We start from the raw sequence: 18,225 nt of genomic DNA on the forward strand, positions 1-18,225 counted from the left end.
AGGTGTCTTCTACTTTTCGGTCTTCCTCAAGAATGGCTTTATATTTAACTACTTTCAAAGCCGGTCATGCTACTTACTGTAGGCCTAATACACATGTCTATCGAAATTCTAGTGAGCTGGATCTTAATTTGTGTTACACACCATGTCTGTGTTTTACAATGTTGTAAATGTAACTCATGACATGGTTCAGTCTCGATGGGTTATTATCAAATTATAACTTTTCATAGATAGGCTACAAAAATAATGCTAATTATTAACATGCAATGTTGCATAGAATGAAAAATATATACACAAACAAATTCAACAGACAATATGGATCCACATAAAATGCTTTATTTTCACAAAGGACCAGTTACCAACCAGGGTACAATGCCACTGTGTGATATTGCACTATGGATCACCAAGTCTGCTGAAGTTAGCCTAAATTATACAATGCTGCTTAACATGCTAACTGTGCTTATTGCTGTTAGCATGTAGTGAAAATACATCAGGACTGCCATTTCAAATAGTTGTCATGGAACATATTTGGCAAGAGCATTTGAGGCATTGGAGGGGAATGTTTCATGTACATTATTCTCCATTGGCACTCATGCACTGTGGTAGACATTGTCTCCTGGTGAGATAAGAGAGAAAGTTAGTTGTCACTTCCACACAGGGCCAGTAAGATCTTCTCATAGTCTCCATTGGTGTCATCCTAAGGGGGTAAGAGAGAGCACAGAGTTACTCTACAACATATAAATAATGTTTAGACACCATATTATAAACTGGGTGGTTCAAGCCCTGCATGCTGATTGGCTGACGGCTGTGATATACCACAGGCATGACAAAATAGTTATTTTTACAGTCCTAATTACATTGGTAAAGAGTTTATAATAGCAATATGGCACCTTTGGGGTTTGTGATATATGGCCAATATACCACGGCTAAGAGCTGTGTACAGGCACTCCGCGTTGCGCGTAAGAACTGCCCTTAGCCATTGTATATTGGCCATATACCACACACCCTCAGGCCATATTGCTTAAATATAACATATTTTGACAATTATTCAGATTGCATATTTCTCCATTTCACACATGGTCAGTCTTCTATCCTATCTCGGATTGGACCCAGAAATCAGAATACGTCATACAATGTGATGTCATTAAAACTCTGATTAAGCCTAGTCCTGGGTTTAATCTCATTTTCAATGGAGGATCTGTTGAAAAAGCTTTAAGGTCTAGTACTGTGATTAATCTGGGTTTGGGAAAACAGTTCCTTGTCTTTTATTGCCACTTTGGCAGTGGAGATGTTTGCTCACCAGAATATCCTGGTAGAGGGTTTTCCCAAACGTCTTCTGGTACGCTTGTTTGATCCGGGCCATGTCTACTTCAGAACGGCTCACCATGACACGGGTCAGAATCTTTGTCCTGGTTCCTTTACCCTGGGGTATGGCACATGCACACAAACTGAAGATTTATAACCAGATAGTACAAGGTCCTTAGCTTGAACCGATATATATATATATATATATATATATATATGCTGTCTTATATAGTATATATGCATAAACATTTTCTCTAGTTCTTCTGTAGATTGTCAACTCTTAAAACTGAGATGCATTCATTAGGTAAAAAATTGACAGAAACAGGTAGGGAATACCTTGATGTGTCCAATAAGAATTTTTTGCTTTAAAAATATGTTTGTCTAGTACATAAAACGCACTGTAAGTATGTTTAACAGTAAACAGACCTTCATGGCCAAGTTGAGTCTCTCAGCAAAGAAAGCAGGCTTGCTTCCAGCACATTTCACTGAAAGACAGATATCAAAACCTGTCAGATGACATCATAGAGCAGCATAGACAAGAGGCAGCATTCCCCAAAGCTGTCGCAAGGGTATCGGAATGGCCATGAGGTAACCAGTGCATTGCAGGAGTTGTAGTATAGTGAATTTGCCTTGGATAATGTGCCATCCCATCTATTTAAAAAGTTATTATTATTTTAGTCTTGAGAGATAAATGTTAATTTGCTCACAGCATGACCTTTTTCTGCATGAGGAAAATGAAGGACATAATGTAATGTTACAGGGCTGATGCCCAGTGAAGAGTGTGATACAGCAGAAGACATGGATTGAGGGTGATGCACAGATTATATGAAAGACATTGGAACATTACTAGGCTTGGTCCTGGCAGTGACATCTCACCTACGGCAGTCAGACAGTTCTCAATGTCTCCCTTCAGTTCCAGGTCGATAGCCTTTGTCACATCCACCTTACTGTACTTGGAGTACTTCTCAAACACTGAAAGAGAGAGAAAAGAAAATAATGATGTACTTGAAACACTTACAGTATCAAGTCATGTGTGGTTGCACATACAGTGGATGAAAAATGGAAAACCACACGCACATCTATATTCGAGTAGCATTTGTGGTGCGTTGACAAACATTTTGCCCGACTTCAGTGTCTAACTGATGACAAAAACAAAGAACACTAATGTAAATGTAATTAACAGGTGGTGAGAAAATAAAGTGTTTGTGTACTTAAATAATAATTTGGTGGGCGCTTAGATTTGTCCTTTTCGCACATGTACAAGTGAATATTAGATGCATGTGTGACTTGGAAAAGTATTTTTTGCACATCCCAAATCTGAGACAACCTCTCTCTGTGTGTGTGGAGACGGGATTCAAGAAGTTGGGTTCCTTCTTCACAGTAGGGATGTTAGATTGTTATTATTTCTTCAGAAATGCCTTTGTGAACATTCATGTGCCTTAATAACAAACGTGTATATTTTCTGTAAAATATGACTACGTCTGAAACATGTTTAATTACAAGCCTAGTTTAGCCAAGGACAGAGCACTGAGCTACAAATTCCAGTAGGCCTATCTAAAATTGATCTTTGTGGTTAACTTGTTTAAGCGAAAGATGGACAATTTATGGAATTTACGGCAGCCAGTCAAGTTGAGCCCGCTCTGTGGTTGTCGCATTAGGCAAGGGATAAAAAAAAAAAACTGAACACAGAATTCCAGCAGCCGAACAGTGCTACACTGGGGTGTCGCAAAAGCAGTTGATTGTTTTTTACATTAGTGTCTAGTTTGAGAAACTTACGCCTCAACTGGCAGCTTCATGAAACAGTACCCGCAAAACACCATTCAACGGCAACAGTGAAGGGACTCCGGGATGCTGGCCATCTAGGCATAGTTCAGCTGTCCAGTGTCTGTGTTCTTTTGCCAATCTTAATCTTTTCTTTTTATTGGCCAGTCTGAGATATGGCTCTTTCTTTGCAACTCTGCCTAGAAGGCCAGCACCCCGGAGTCGCCTCTTCGCGGTTGACGTTGAGACCGGTGTTTTGCAGGTACTATTTAATGAAGCTGCCAGTTGAGGACTTGTGAGGCGTCAGTGTCTAGTTTGAGAAACACTAATGTACTTGTCCTCTTGCTCAATTGTGCACCGGGGCCTCCCACTCTTCCTATTCTGGTTAGAGACAGTTTTCGCTGTTCTGTGAAGGGGGTAGTACATTGCATTGTACGAGATCTTCAGTTTCTTGGCAATTTCTCATATGGAATAGCCTTCATTTCACAGAACAAGAATAGACTGACGAGTTTCAGAAGAAAGGTCTTTGTTTCTGGCCATTTTGAGCCTGTAATCAAACCCACATATGCTGATGCTCCAGATAGTCAACTTGTCTAAAGAAGGACAGTTTTATTGCTTCTTTATATCAGCACAACAGTTTCCAGCTGTGCGAACATAATTGCAAAAGGGTTTTCGAATGATCAATTAGCCTTTTAAAATGATAAATTAAAATGCAAAGTTCCATTGGAACACAGGAGTGATGGTTGCTGATAATGGGCCTCTGTACTACTATGTAGATATTCCTTTAAAAAAATTAAAAAATAAATATATATATATATTTTTCAAATCTGTTTCCAGCTACAATAGTCGTTAACAACATTAACAATGGTCTACGCTGTATTTCTGATCAATTTGATGTTATTTTAAATGGACAAAGACTCAGACATGTTCCAGGCATGTGACTAACAGAAATGGAACAATGTGTCCCTGAACAAAGGGGGGGGGATCAAAAATAAAAGTAACAGTCAGTATCTGGTGTGGACACCAGCTGCATTAAGTACTGCAGTGCATCTCCTCCTCATGGACTGCACCAGATTTGCCAGTTCTTGCTGTGAGATGTTACCCCACTCTTCACACCAAGGCACCTGCAAGTTCCCGGACATTTCTGGGGGGAATGGCCCTAGCCCTCATCCAACAGGTCCCATAGGTGCTCAATGGGATTGAGATCCGGGCTCGTCGCTGGCCATGGCAGAATACTGACATTCCTGTCTTGCAGGAAATGACGCACAGAACAAGCAGTATGGCTGGTGTCATTGTCATGCTGGAGGGTCATGTCAGGATGAGTCTGCAGGAAGGGTACCACTTGAGGAACGAGGATGTCTTTCCTGTAACGCACAGCGTTGAGATAGCTCGTTGTCATTGCAGGCACAGTACGATGATGCTGTGACACACCGCCCCAGACCATGACGGACCCTCAACTTCCAAATCGATCCCGCTCCAGAGTACAGGCCTCGGGGTAATGCTCATTCCTTCGACGATAAACGCGAACGGACCATCACCCCTGGTGAAACAAAACCGCAAATCGTCAGTGAAGAGCACTTTTTGCCAGTCCTGTCTGGTACAGCGACGGTGGGTTTGTGCCCATAGACGACGTAGTTGCCAGCGATGTCTGGTGAGGAACGGCCTTACAACAGGCCTATAAGCCCTCAGTCCAGCCTCTCTCAGCATATTGAGGACAGTCTGAGCACTGATGGAGGGATTGTGCATTTCTGGTGTAACTTGGGCAGTTGTTGTTGCCTGTACCTGTCCCGCAAGTGTAAGGTTTGGATGTACCGATCCTGTGCAAGTGTTGTTACACGTGGTCTGCCACCGCAAGGACGATCACCTGTACACCCTGTAGCATTGTCTTAGGCATCTCACAGTACGGACATGACAATTTATTGCCCTGGCCACATCTGCAGTCCTCATGCCTCCTTGCAGCATGCCTAAGGCACATTCACGCAGATGAGCAGGGACCCTGGACATCTTTCTTTTGGTGCTTTTCAGAGTCCGTAGAAAGGCCTCTTTAGTGTCCTAAGTTTTCATAACTGTGACCTTAATTGCCTATCATCTGTAAACTGTTAGTGTCTTAATGACCATTACACAGCTGCATGGTTATTAATTGTTTATGGTTCATTGAACAAGCATGGGAAACAGAGTTTAAACCCTTAACAATGAAGATCTGTGAAGTTATTTGGATTTTTGTGGTGTGTGTGTGTGTGTGTGTGTGTGTGTGTGTGTGTGAAATATATATACAGTTGAAGTCGGAAGTTCACATACACTTAGGTTGGAGTCATTAAAACGTGTTTAACCACTCAACAAATTTCTTATTAACAAACTATAGTTTTGGCAAGTCGGTTAAGACATCTACTTTGTGCTTGACAAGTAATTCTTCCAATAATTGTTTACATAAAGAGAATTTCACTATCACAATTCCAGTGGGTCAGAAGTTTACATACACTAAGTTGACTGTGCCTTTAAACTGCTTGGAAAATTCCAGAAAATGATATCATGGCTTTAGAAGCTTCTGATAGGCTAATTGACATCATTGGAGTCAATTGGAGGTGTACCTGTGGATGTATTTCAAGGCCTACATTCAAACTCAGTGCCTCTTTGCTTGACATCATGGGGAAATCGAAAGAAACTCAGCCAAGACCTCAGAAAATTATAGACCTCCACAAGTCTGGTTCATCCTTGGGAGCAATTTCCAAATACCTGAAGGTACCTCATTCATCTGTACAAACAATAGTACGCAAGTATAAACATGGGACCACGCAGCAGTCATACCACTCAGGAAGGAGATGCGTTGTCTCCTAGAGATTAATGTATTTTGGTACGAAAAGTGCAAATTAGTCCCAGAACAACAGCAAAGGACCTTGTGAAAATGCTGGAGGAAACCGGTATAAAAGTATCTATATCCACAGTAAAACAAGTCCTATATCGACATAACCTGAAAGGCCGCTCAGCAAGGAAGTAGCCACTGCTCCAAAACCACCATAAAGAAGCCAGACTACGTTTTGCAACTGTACATGGGGCCAAAAATCTTACTTTTTGGAGAAATGTCCTCTGGTCTGATGAAACAAAAATAGAACTGTTTGGCCATAATGGCCATTGTTATGTTTGGAGGAAAACGGGGAATGCTTGCAAGCCAAAGAACACCATCCCAACCGTGAAGCACAGGGGTGGCAGCATCATGTGGGGGTCCTTTGCTGCAGGAGGGACTGGTGCACTTCACAAAATAGATGTCATCATGAGGAAGGAAATTTATATGAACATATTGAAGCAACATCTCAAGACATCAGTAAGGAAGTTAAAGCTTGGTCACACATGGGTCTTCCAAATGGACAATGACCCCAAGCATACTTCCAAAGTTGTGGCAAAATGGCTTAAGGACAACAAAGCCAAGTAATTGGAGTGGCCGTCACAAAGCCCTGACCTCAATCCTATAGAAAATTTGTGGGCAGAACTGAAAAAGTGTGTGTGAGCAAGGAGGCCTACAAACCTGACTCAGTTACACCAGCTGTCAGGAGGAATGGGCCAAAATTCACCCAACTTATTATAGGAAGCTTGTGGAAGGCTACCCGAAACATTTGACCCAAGTTAAACAATTTAAAGGCAATGCTACCAAATACTAATTGAGTGTCTGTAAACTTCTGACCAACTGGGAATGTGATGAAAGAAATAAAAGCTGAAAGAAATTGCTCAACTAATATTCTGACATTTCACAATCTTAAAATAAATTGGTGATCCTAACTGACATAAGACAGGGAATTTGTACTAGGATTAAAATGTCAGGAATTGTGAAAAATTGAGTTCAAATATATTTGGCTATACTACCAACTTCAACTGTATACATACAGAAAGTATTCACCCCCTTGGAATTTCTCTTTTTTATTGCCTTACAACCTGGAATTAAAATATATTTTTTGTGAGGGGGGGGTGGTTTATATCATTTGATTTACACAACATATTGCGAAACAAGACAAAATGTATGAAAACTTGAGTGTGCGTAACTAGTCACCCCCCCAAAGTCAATACTTTGTAGAGCCACCTTTTGCAGCAATTACAACTGTAAGTCTCTTGGGATATGTCTCTATAAGCTTGGCACATATAGCCATTGGGATTTTTGCCCATTCTTGAAGGCAAAACTGCTCCAGCTCCTTCAAGTTGGATGGGTTCCTGCTGGTGTACAGCAATCTGTAAGTCATTCCACAGATTCTCAATTGGATTGAGGTCTGGGCTTTGACTAGGCCATTCCAAGACATTTAAATGTTTCTCCTTAAACCAATCAAGTGTTGCTTTAGCAGTACACGTAGGGTAATTGTCCTGCGGAAGGTGAACCTCCATCCCAGTCTCAAATCTCTGGAAGAAGGAAAGAGGTTTGCCTCAAGAATTTACATGTATTTAGCGCCATCCATCATTCCATCAATTCTGACCAGTTTCCAAGTCCCTGCCGACAAAAAACATTCCCACAGCATGATGCTGCCACCACTATGCTTCACTGTGGGGATGTTGTCCTCGGGGTGATGAGGTGTTGGGTTTGTGCCAGACATAGCATTTTCCACAATGGCCAAAAAGCTCAGTTTTAGTCTCATCTGACCAGAGTACCTTCTTCCATATGTTTGGGTGTCCCCCACATGCCTTTTGGGCGAACACCAAACGTGTTTGCTTATTTCTTTCTTTAAGCAATGGCTTTTTTCCTGGCCATTCTTCAGTTAAGCCCAGCTCTGTGGAGTGTACGGCTTAAAGTGGTCCTATGGACAGATACTCCAATCTCCGCTGTAGAGCTTTGAAGCTCTTTGTTGCCTCTCTGACTAATGCCCTCCTTGCCTGGTCCGTGGGTTTTGGTGGATGGTCCTCCCTTGGCAGGTTTGTTGTGGTGCCTAATTCTTTCCATTAAAATAATAATAATAATAATAATAATAATAATAATAATTAAAAAAAATTAAAAATGGTGTTCCGTGGAATGTTCAAAATTTCAGTTTTTTTTTTTTATAACCCAACCCTGATCTGTACTTCTCCACAACTTTGTCCCTGATCTGTTTGGAGAGCTCCTTGGTCTTCATGGTGTCCCTTGCTTCGTGGTGTTGCAGACTCTGGGGCCTTTCAGAACAGGTGTTTATATACTGAGATCATGTGACACTTAAATAATGTCCAACTGTGTGCAATCTAATTTATTAAGTGACTGAAGGTAATTGTTTGCACCAGATCTTATTTAGGGGCTTCATAGCAAAGGGGGTGAATACATATGCATGCACCACTTTTACGTTTATAATTAGTAAGTAATTTTTTTCATTTCACTTCACCAATTTTGACTATTTTGTGTGTCCATTACATGAAATCCAAATAAAAATCAATTTAAATTACAGGTTGTAATGCAAATCTCTTATCTTTATATTGTAATGAAATTATATATATATATATTATTATATTTATATATTTATTTATATATATATATATATTATATATCCACACATACACTTTCATTAGATATAAAGATAGAGATTCAGTGCATTTGGAAAGTATTCCGACCCCTTGACTTTTTCATTGTTACATTACAGCCTTATTCTAACATGTATTAAATAGTCCCCCCCCCCCCCCCCCCCCAATCAATCTACACACAATACCCCATAATGACAAAGCCAAAACAGGTTTTTAGAATTTTGGGCAAATTTATAAAAAAATACAAATTCAGAATTATCACATTTACATAAGTATTCAGACCCTTCACTCCGTACTTTGTCGTCTTCTTGGGTATGACGCTACAAGCTTGGCACATCTGTATTCCGGGAGTTTCTCCCATTCTTCTCTGCAGATTCTCTCAAGCTGTCAGGTTGGATGTGGCGCTGCACAGTTACTTTCAGGTCTCTCCAGAGATGTTTGATCAGATTCAATTCCGGGCTCTGGCTGGGCCACTCAAGGACATTCAGAGACTTGTCGTGAAGCCACTCCTGCATTGTTTTGGTTGTGTGCTTAAGGTTGTTGGCCTGCTGGAAGGTGAACCTTCGCCCCAGTCTGAGGTCCTGTGTGCTCGAGAGCAAGTTTTCATCAACGATCTCTCTATACCTTGCTCCTTTCATGTTTCCCTAGATCCTGACTAGTCTTCTAGTCCCTGCTGCTGAAAAACATCCCCACAGCATGAAGCTGCCAACACTATGCTTCACTGTAGGGACGGTGCTAGGTTTACTCCAGACGGGACGCTTGGCATTCAGGCCAAAGAGTTCAAAGTTTCTCATGATCTGAGAGTCTTCAGGTGCCATTTGGCAAACTACAAGCTCACTGACATGTGCCTTTTACTGAGGAGTAGCTTCCGTCTGGCCACTATCATAAAGGCCTGATTGGTGGAGTGCTGCAGAGATGGTGCTCCCATCTCCACAGAAGAACTCTGGAGCTCTGTCAGAGTAACCACCGGGTTCTTGGTCAACTCCCTGACCAAGGCCCTTCTCCCCCGATTGATCAGTTTGGCCGGGCAGCCAGCTCTAGGAAAAGTCTTGTTGGTTCCAAACTTCTTCCAATTAAGAATGGAGGCCACTCTTGGGAACCTTCAACCCTACAGAAATTCTTTGGTACCCTTCCCCAGATCTGTGCCTCGACACAAGCCTGTCTCAGAGCTCTACGGACAATTCCTTCAACCTCATGGCTTGGTTTTTGCTATGACATTCACTGTCAAATGTGGGACCTTAAATAGACGGGTTGTGTGAGTTTCCAAATTATGTCCAATTAATTTACCACTGGTGGACTCCAATCAAGTTGTAGAAACAGCTCAAGGATGATCAATGGGAACAAGATGCACCAGAGCTCAATTTCGAATACTTATGTAAATAAGGTACTTCTGTTTGGTATTTTTAATACATTTGCAAAATTGTCTTAAAACCGGTTTTCACTTTGTCATTATGGGGTATTGTGTGTAGATTGATGAGCTAAAATGTTTAAATTAATTTGATGAGCTAAAATGTTTAAATTAATTTGAGTAAGGCTGTAACGTAACAAAATTCCAGAAAAATTCAAGGGGTCTGAATACTTTCCGAATGCACTGTATATATGGAAAAATAAATAAGGACTTCTTTCGGTCGACAAAGATTTTCTTGTTGTTGGGGACACCCCTAGTGGTTTTAAAAGTTGATCAAATTTCAAAGCAGCATAACTTTCCATGTTTCGATTAGACTTAAGCTCACAGAGTTGTGCCATCACATATTCACCTTGGCGGAGTTGAGAAGCACTTCTGGTGGTCAGAATGTCTATGAAGACAGAGCAGTCTGTTCCCTTCCTCTTCTCTCCAGCCTCATACAGGGCCTATGGACCGATAGAGTAGGCACAGGCATCACATACAGGAATCGCATTACACATTGACTTCTTAAATTCTCTCATATACAGTCAAACACACTCCCTCTCTCTTTTCTCCATACCCTGGCATCACTGTCAGCAAGTTCCTGGTTCACCATGGTGTCCTCATTCCTAGTAGCCTACAGTATGTGAAGGGGGGGCAGGAGGGTGGGTTTATTGTTCCAAAATATTCATCCGAAGTTAAAACACACACACACACACACACACACACACCTTGCAGAGCGAAAGCAGAGCATTCCTGAAGTCTCCACCTGTGTCAGACTTGATGTCATTCTCCAGCTCCTTTTTGTATTCTAGCAAGAAAAAAAGACATGATTATTGACTTGTAACTATCACATCACGTACAGGACATTTACATATTGCAGACATAAACACATTACACACCTTCCTTATAGACCTTCTTTATCTCTTTGATCTCTTTATTGGTCCTGGAGGCCAGAATCTCAATCAGAGTATCCTCATCTGTGCCCAATCCCTGAGAGAAATAGGAGAGAGTGTCAACTAGGACAAAAGGGTCACATCAGTCATAAAGCTGAGACAAACGAGCCCAGGATTGGATGACACAAACAAAGAGCAGGGCCATGTTAATTATGCCTCAAACAGAAACAAAAACAGGCAAACAGGGGGGTATTGCACATACAAGTCTATCACTATACCACCAGACACCACACTGCTAGCATATAATGTTCTAAAAACAAAATGTTTCCTAGAGCTTGGTGAGGGCATGGTTGTCCTATGGTTATTTTGCAAACAACCTTCCAGGAATGGTGCAGGATAGTTGCTTGGCTTCATTCTCAGCACATTTAAGGAACTTGACACAAATATATATATATATATATAAAAAATATATATACTCATTCATATACATATATATATATATATATATATATTATATGAATTATTATTCATTACCTTAACATTTACTAAAACCACAAGAAAACATTAGAAATGTTCAAAGACCGTCACAGAGCTAATTTAGGCCAAATTGAGAACTGCAAAAGTGTTGCTACTGCGCTCAACAAAATTGCTGCCCTGGATTTAGCAGGCGCTATCGACAAAGATCAGCGGGAAAAGGTTGTGACGGACTACTTTCTGCACAGTCAGTGTGAACCGGAGTGACTTGACAACAGGACAAACAAGTGTTCATCCATGTATACGGGTAAGAGTCTAGCTTCATTTTCAGGTATTATACGTTTCTAATTTAGTCAGAAATGAGTTGTTTTCATTTTAAGTTAAAGCGTACTGTTAGCTAGCCAGCGAAAGATAGCTAGCTAGCCAGCGAAAGATAGCTAGCTAGCTAGCTAGCTAGCCAGCGAAAGATAGCTAGCTAGCCAGCCAGCGAAAGATAGCTAGCTAGCCAGCGAGCAACCTAACATTAGGTGGATGATCTGCAATCCATTTCCATTGCTAGTTATAGTCTAATGTTAGCTAGCTAACATTGAACCTAGTTGGTTCACTTTAGCTACCTGAATAGTCAAACTACAGCATTTCATGCATGGTGGCTAGCTACAACAATCCATTTCTACTGCAGCTATGGGTTGGGATTATGGTTTATTGTTCAGCTACCTACCTGTCTAAACAGAAGACTCCACTTCGCCAGACGATGACATAACCCATCAAGTTAGCCAGCTGTGTCTGGGGGTGATTATGGTGATCTATAGTATTTCATGAACATGTGTACATGTCTAGACAATAGTGACGCATCCACTTAGTTTGATGTGGCTGGGTTGGTGGTTATAGCATTTCTTTCACACATTCTTTCACCATCAATTTAGACGATATTTGTATATCCATTTCACCATTCCGTTTACACCTTTATGCTGTACACGTGACAAATACCTTTTGATTTAATATACTGTGTATTTACCAGAAACTGCAATATGAAGAACAGGACCTGCAAAGTCAGATTAGGATATAGGCCAAGGACTAGAGTGTATTTTTACTACTATTTTTGATACTACTTTCAGCACTTTTAGTATTGAAATCTTTGGATGTTTAATTTCTTACTCACTCTGTTTAGCACATGGCCTCATGTGAATCCTTAAAGAGATGGGTGGGGCTTAAGAGGGTGTGAACAATGCTGAATGGGTGTAGAAAAAGAAGAGCTCTAGTAGGTGTACCAAAACATTCAAGGACCATTTTCTCAAAGCGGAAATACTTTCCAATTGTTCCTTAATTGCAGTGTATGATATACCACTGTAACTCTGAGTCTGTACTTTTATCCAATGTAAAAAACACAATTTAAAATGTTGACAAGACTGAATTGAGGTGGTGGGTCACAAATATATTTTCCATAACCAATAATATTTTCAGCCATTTGAAACTGGTGTACAAAACCAAAAGACGCAAAAACAAAACTTAAGGGTAAACATAGAGAAAGTGCACATAGAACAGATCTACTGCTTCTTAGAGACTTGCTTTCAACGAGAATGACAGATGTATACCTCACGTTTCTATGTGAATTTGGTCAGGTCACCCAAAAAGTTAGTTACACAATGGAACTTTAAATGTATTAATTGGCCACACCTGATCTTAATGAGCGCTTATTTTCCTTTGAAATGGTGTTGGTTTGAATAGACTAAAATGAACCGCTTTGTATGTGTTAAAAAGATATGGTATGGCGCAATTAACTCATTCTATGGATAGAGAACAGAAGATTACAGGTTCGAATCGGACTGACTCCATGCCACAATTAAAAAAATGTTTGCATGATTAATAATGCCTTAGCAAATTAAGTTCCATATGTCCTGTGATTGGAGTTAACGCAAACTAAGTTAGCCGTGTTATTATACTGAACAAAAATACAACACAATTTCAACAATTTTACAGAGTTACAGTTCATATAAGGAAATCAGTCAAATTAAATAAATTCATTAGGGCCTAATCTATGAATTTCTCAAGACTGGGAATACAGATATGTAGTTGTTGGTCACAGATACCTTACAAAAAAGGTAAGGGCGTGAATCAGAAAACCAGTCAGTATCTGTTGTGTCCACCATTTGCCTCATGCAGCACAACATCTACTTCACAGAGTTGATCAGGCTGTTGATTGTGACCTGTGGAATGTTGTCCCAGTCCTCTTCAATGGCGGTTCAAAGTTGCTGGATATTGGCGGGAACTGTAACATGCTATCATACAAGTCAATCCAGAGCATCGCAAATTTGCTCAATGGTCTGGTGTCTGGTGAGTATGCAGGCCATGGAAGAACTGGGACATTTTCAGCTTCCAGGAATTGTGTACAGATCCTTGCGACATGGGGCTGTGCATTATCATGTTGAAACATGGCAGCGGATGAATGGCACAACAATGGGCTTCAGGATCTCGTCATTTTATCTCTGTGCATTCAAATGACCATTGATAAAATGCAATTGTGTTCGTTGTCCGTCGCTTACACCTGCCCATACCATAACCCCACCATAGGGCACTCTTAACAACATTGACAAAACACTCACTCACACGTCTGTCATCTGCCCAGTACAGTTTCAACCTGGATTAATCCGTGAAGAGCGCACTTCTCCAGCATGCCAGTGGCCATCGAAGGTGAGCATTTTCCCCCTGAAGTCAGTTACGACACCGACCTGCAGTCAGGCCAAGACAATGGTGAGGACGATGAGCACACAGATGAGCTTCCCTGAGACGGTTTCTGAATGTTTGTGCAGGAATTCCTCGGTTGTGCAAACCCAGAGTTTCATCAGCTGTCTGGGTGGCTGGTCTCAGACAATCCCGCAGATGAAGAAGCCTGATGGAGGTCGTGGGCTGGCATGGTTACACATGGTCTGCGGTTGCGAGGCCGGTTGTAAAATCTGCCAAATTCTCCAAGACAATGTTGGAGGCGGCTTATGGTAGAGAAATGAACATTAAATTCTCTGGCAACAGCTCTGGTGGGCATCCTTGCAATCAGCAAACCAACTGCATGCTCCCTCAAAACTTGAGACCTGTGGCATTGTGTTGTGTGACAAAAAGGCACATTTTAGAGTGGCCTTTTCTTGTCCCCAGCACAAGGTGCACCTGTGTAATGATAATGCGGTTTAATCAGTTTATTGATGCGCCACACCTGTCAGGTGGATTACCTAGGCAAAGGAGAAATGCTCACTAACAGGGAAGTAAACAAATGTGTTCCAAAAATCTGAAATAAATAACCTGGGGGGGGGGGGGGGGGGTTCAGCTCAATGAAACAGAGACCAACACTTTACATGTTGCATTTATATTTCTGTTCAGTATAACAGAAAGTTTAATTGAAACATGTTCACAGAACATTATTAAATTACCTTTAAATAACCTATAATTTCCTTTCTTAGAACATTAATAAAACCTCCCAGGAAAACTTTAAAGGGACCATAGGAACCTCCCTGCAACCATTTTACCAGTCAGGAAACGTATGGCTTAGATACCAGAACCAATGGGAAACCAAAAACATACGTTCCCACAACTTCCTAGAAACGAAATGTGCTAGCTGGGATCACACACACTGCACATGCACAGACTTGTGTATCGTGAAACTTAAAGTACAGTAGGTACTCATCAACCCTTTTCTTACCGTCTCCTCACATATTAAAACAGCTCCACCCATTGTATAAAGAATACAGACAGTCTCACACATTTTAAAAGTCCCACCGTTATTACACCACACTATAATAAAGCAGAATGAGTCAATATGGGTAGGGTGTTAGGAAGTGGGTGGGTCTGACTAAACAGCAGAACAAGAATACAGGATGATGTCATCCCAGCGTCCTCTTTAGAAGGTAATCATTACGCTATAATTATTTGTATTATATCTGTTACCGTCTCTAGGCCACCCGAACGGAGGGAAAGATACACATTTGTTTGTATTCTAAGTAGTATTGTATATTCTTAGTAGTAGTGAGTGACTGAGTGAGTGACTGAGTGAGTGACTGAGTGAGTGACTGAGTGAGTGACTGAGTGAGTGACTGAGTGAGTGACTGAGTGAGTGAGTGTGTACCTTCATGGCCAGTTTGAGCTGTTGGGCGTCATATTGGGCTGGCGTTTTGAGCAGTGCCAGAACCACATCCTCCAGCTCTCCATTTAGGGCCGACTTCAGGGCAGTCTCCAGAGGCTGCAGATAGAGGGTTGATACACACTTCCACAGTCATACAAGTGTGTGTTTAAGCTTTCCAGGTGCACCAGGTGGCTGGAGATTGCACGTTTTGCATCATTCCATTGATCCTGAAGTGCGAATTCCACCCACGAGCCGCACATGCTAAACCAAACGCACCTAGTGGGTGTCCCGTCTTACCTTGCCACTAGCCTTTTGGTAGCTAGCTTTGATCTGCTGTCTCTGGGCGTTGCTCCTCTTCACCAGCACATCAATGATGGTGTTCTCATCTACACCTACGTCACAGAGACAAGATGGAAGGACTTGTTCAATAGATGGGTTGGCTGACAACGTCACGAAAATGATGAGCATGCGTCAGTGTGGCCAGAAGGTGTGCGTTATGATTCTGAATGGTCAGATAGCTAGCAACAAATGACAAAAAGCTGTCATGTAGGGAATCGTGGGTGTCTTGTTTCATCTCGTTTAATCTTTTTATTGATACCATGTCTTGTTTTGACTAATGTCCTGTCTATGCCAATATGGCTAAAATGTGCTAGATACCTAACCAACAACTTCAGACGAAGTATAGCCAATCCCATCTGTTTTGCCAAATAGTTGTACACTCGTCGGTTTTGTTGCTAAACAGCCAACCCGTCTCTAGGAAACACCATTGCCTAGCCTAATCCATGATCCCTTATCCATTTTTTAAACTAACACAAAAAAATCTGTGTGGCCCCAGGCGTACGGTGAGAAATCTTTGACTACTCCCCTGCAAAAGACAATAGAAACAGACATGTACACACATGCTCACATTCGCTCTCAGAATGTCCCCCTATGCTGCCTCATGTTACACACGGAGTGAGTTCTATTCACCTAAGCTTCTCTGCTATGAAACACATTCAAACATTTGTGTGTGTGTGTGACAACCTCACCTTTGGCCTTGATGGCCTTATCCAAGATGACTGCATCCCCATCGGCACTGAAAAGCGGGTATGGAATCACAGTGCCCTGATTGAGTAAGGTCTGAGACAGAGAACAATTCCACTTAGCTGCCATGCAGTGAATCAATGGATACCTTCACAAAATGTAGAGAATAATTCAGAAGCAAAAGGGAGAAACATCCCATACAAGGAATAGGGATAGAGTGGGAAAGAGAAGGAATTATGCATTTTGTATTTTTGGTTTCTAATGGTTCTGAACCGAAGGGCTCCCAACTACTAAATTCCTTCTATAAATCACAAGATAAGTATGGTCAACCATCTCTCCTCCTATGACTGTCTCAGACTGACCCTCTTTTTTACCCTCAACATCCATCACTTTTGCTCTCACTCTGTCCTCCCCCGTCCCCTCCTCTCTATCTGGGTAGAAATGTACAAACACAGCCTGGTAAATATTTGCAGATTCAAGGCTATTCCCCAAGCAAGTGGAACAGAACCCTACCATGTCATCGGGCATGCCCAGATAGACGGTCTGCTCCAGGAAGGCTGCAATGAAGGACATGGTGGAACAGGTCTGCAGAGAGAAACAGGGGGATTCAGTAATAACCACAGTACAGTATTAATAATATCCTCTATATTGACACCAAAGTCTATTGCATTTCTAAAATAATTATAGTTGAAAAGCTAATTATTTGATGCCAGAATATGCTACAGTACCAGACCATGCATATATTTTGTCAATCTGTATTTCATGGACTCATCCCCAACACAAAAGTAAAACATGTATCTGCCTATGATAGGCTGCCGCTTATATCGGCTAATCATCATTCCATAGAATACAATTATATGCCAACAACAACTGGATAGAAATGTGTTTATGAGGCTGTACAGATTATGTATGTCACTGCAGAACAAACTGCCCCAATCTATCGCACAAAAATCTGGTGATGACCCGCGCCTAACTGGAATCATGTAGAACTCACTCAAAACTTTAACCGTTTCGTCACTTTTACTCGGTTAGTTCACAATGCTTTTCAAGACATAACATGATCTGCTCACTCAGGTAAATGCAACCGTTACAGAAAATAAGGAATCAAAATCATTCTGAAATGTTACTACTACGCCACAGCCACACTGGCTACCAGATCGGAGCGACAAAGAAACAGGGAAGTTAATTTCCCATCTAAACACGTTTTCAACGTCCCGAAAGGAGAGTTCCCAAATGCAAAATATAAATGGTTCATGACAACAACAAATTATTGTTATCTAGGATTGGAAGTCGAGGTGCTCAATTTCCTGCAGAAGGTATATTGAATCAAAAATGGGATATCTTACCAGCTGGCCACAGGTAGTGACTGTGAAACGTTCTCAGACTGAGATTGCAGGGGGGTTGGGAATTTGCACAACCATATATATATATATATATATATATAAACACGAAAAACCCCACCCACGGTAGCAACGGTGCAACCCACACTCGCAATAGGTACCATTGGACAGGCACTTCTGGTTGCAAGACTGCGTAAACGTTTCCATGCAGCGCAATAAAGTCGTCAGTAAATTAATAGCAGCCATGTCGAAAAAACTGATAGTACTGACACAATTTGGTTAAATGAAAACAGATGTGGATTGTTCAGTAAAGTTCCTTCTTGTGTCGATGTGAACAAATTCAATATTTAATGTAGACACTATACATTGAAGTAAAATGTGATTTCTTAGCCTATGGAAGTTGTGCTTCGATCTGGGGTTACAATTACCGGTAAACCAAAAGGTGTTCCCTTGATTTTTAAATGAATGATATTTAGCCAT

At 41.2% G+C, this 18,225-nt stretch overlaps 1 protein-coding gene across 1 annotated transcript; it reads right to left on the bottom strand.

Moving 5' to 3' along the window:
- Positions 1-313: 313 nt before the first annotated feature.
- Positions 314-17,954, bottom strand: LOC109876834 (annexin A1-like). Its single transcript, XM_020469210.2, has 13 exons — positions 17,752-17,954; positions 16,919-16,990; positions 16,411-16,501; positions 15,680-15,774; positions 15,386-15,499; positions 10,810-10,900; positions 10,639-10,718; positions 10,488-10,544; positions 10,281-10,374; positions 2,179-2,274; positions 1,729-1,787; positions 1,298-1,420; positions 314-694 (listed from the first exon to the last, which is right to left on the bottom strand). The coding sequence occupies exons 2-13, from the start codon at positions 16,976-16,978 to the stop codon at positions 635-637; spliced, it is 1,020 nt and encodes a 339-aa protein (XP_020324799.1). The 5' UTR covers positions 16,979-16,990; positions 17,752-17,954; the 3' UTR covers positions 314-634.
- Positions 17,955-18,225: the final 271 nt, after the last annotated feature.

This window comes from Oncorhynchus kisutch, linkage group LG3 (genome assembly GCF_002021735.2).
Source record: "Oncorhynchus kisutch isolate 150728-3 linkage group LG3, Okis_V2, whole genome shotgun sequence".
NCBI lineage: Eukaryota > Metazoa > Chordata > Actinopteri > Salmoniformes > Salmonidae > Oncorhynchus > Oncorhynchus kisutch.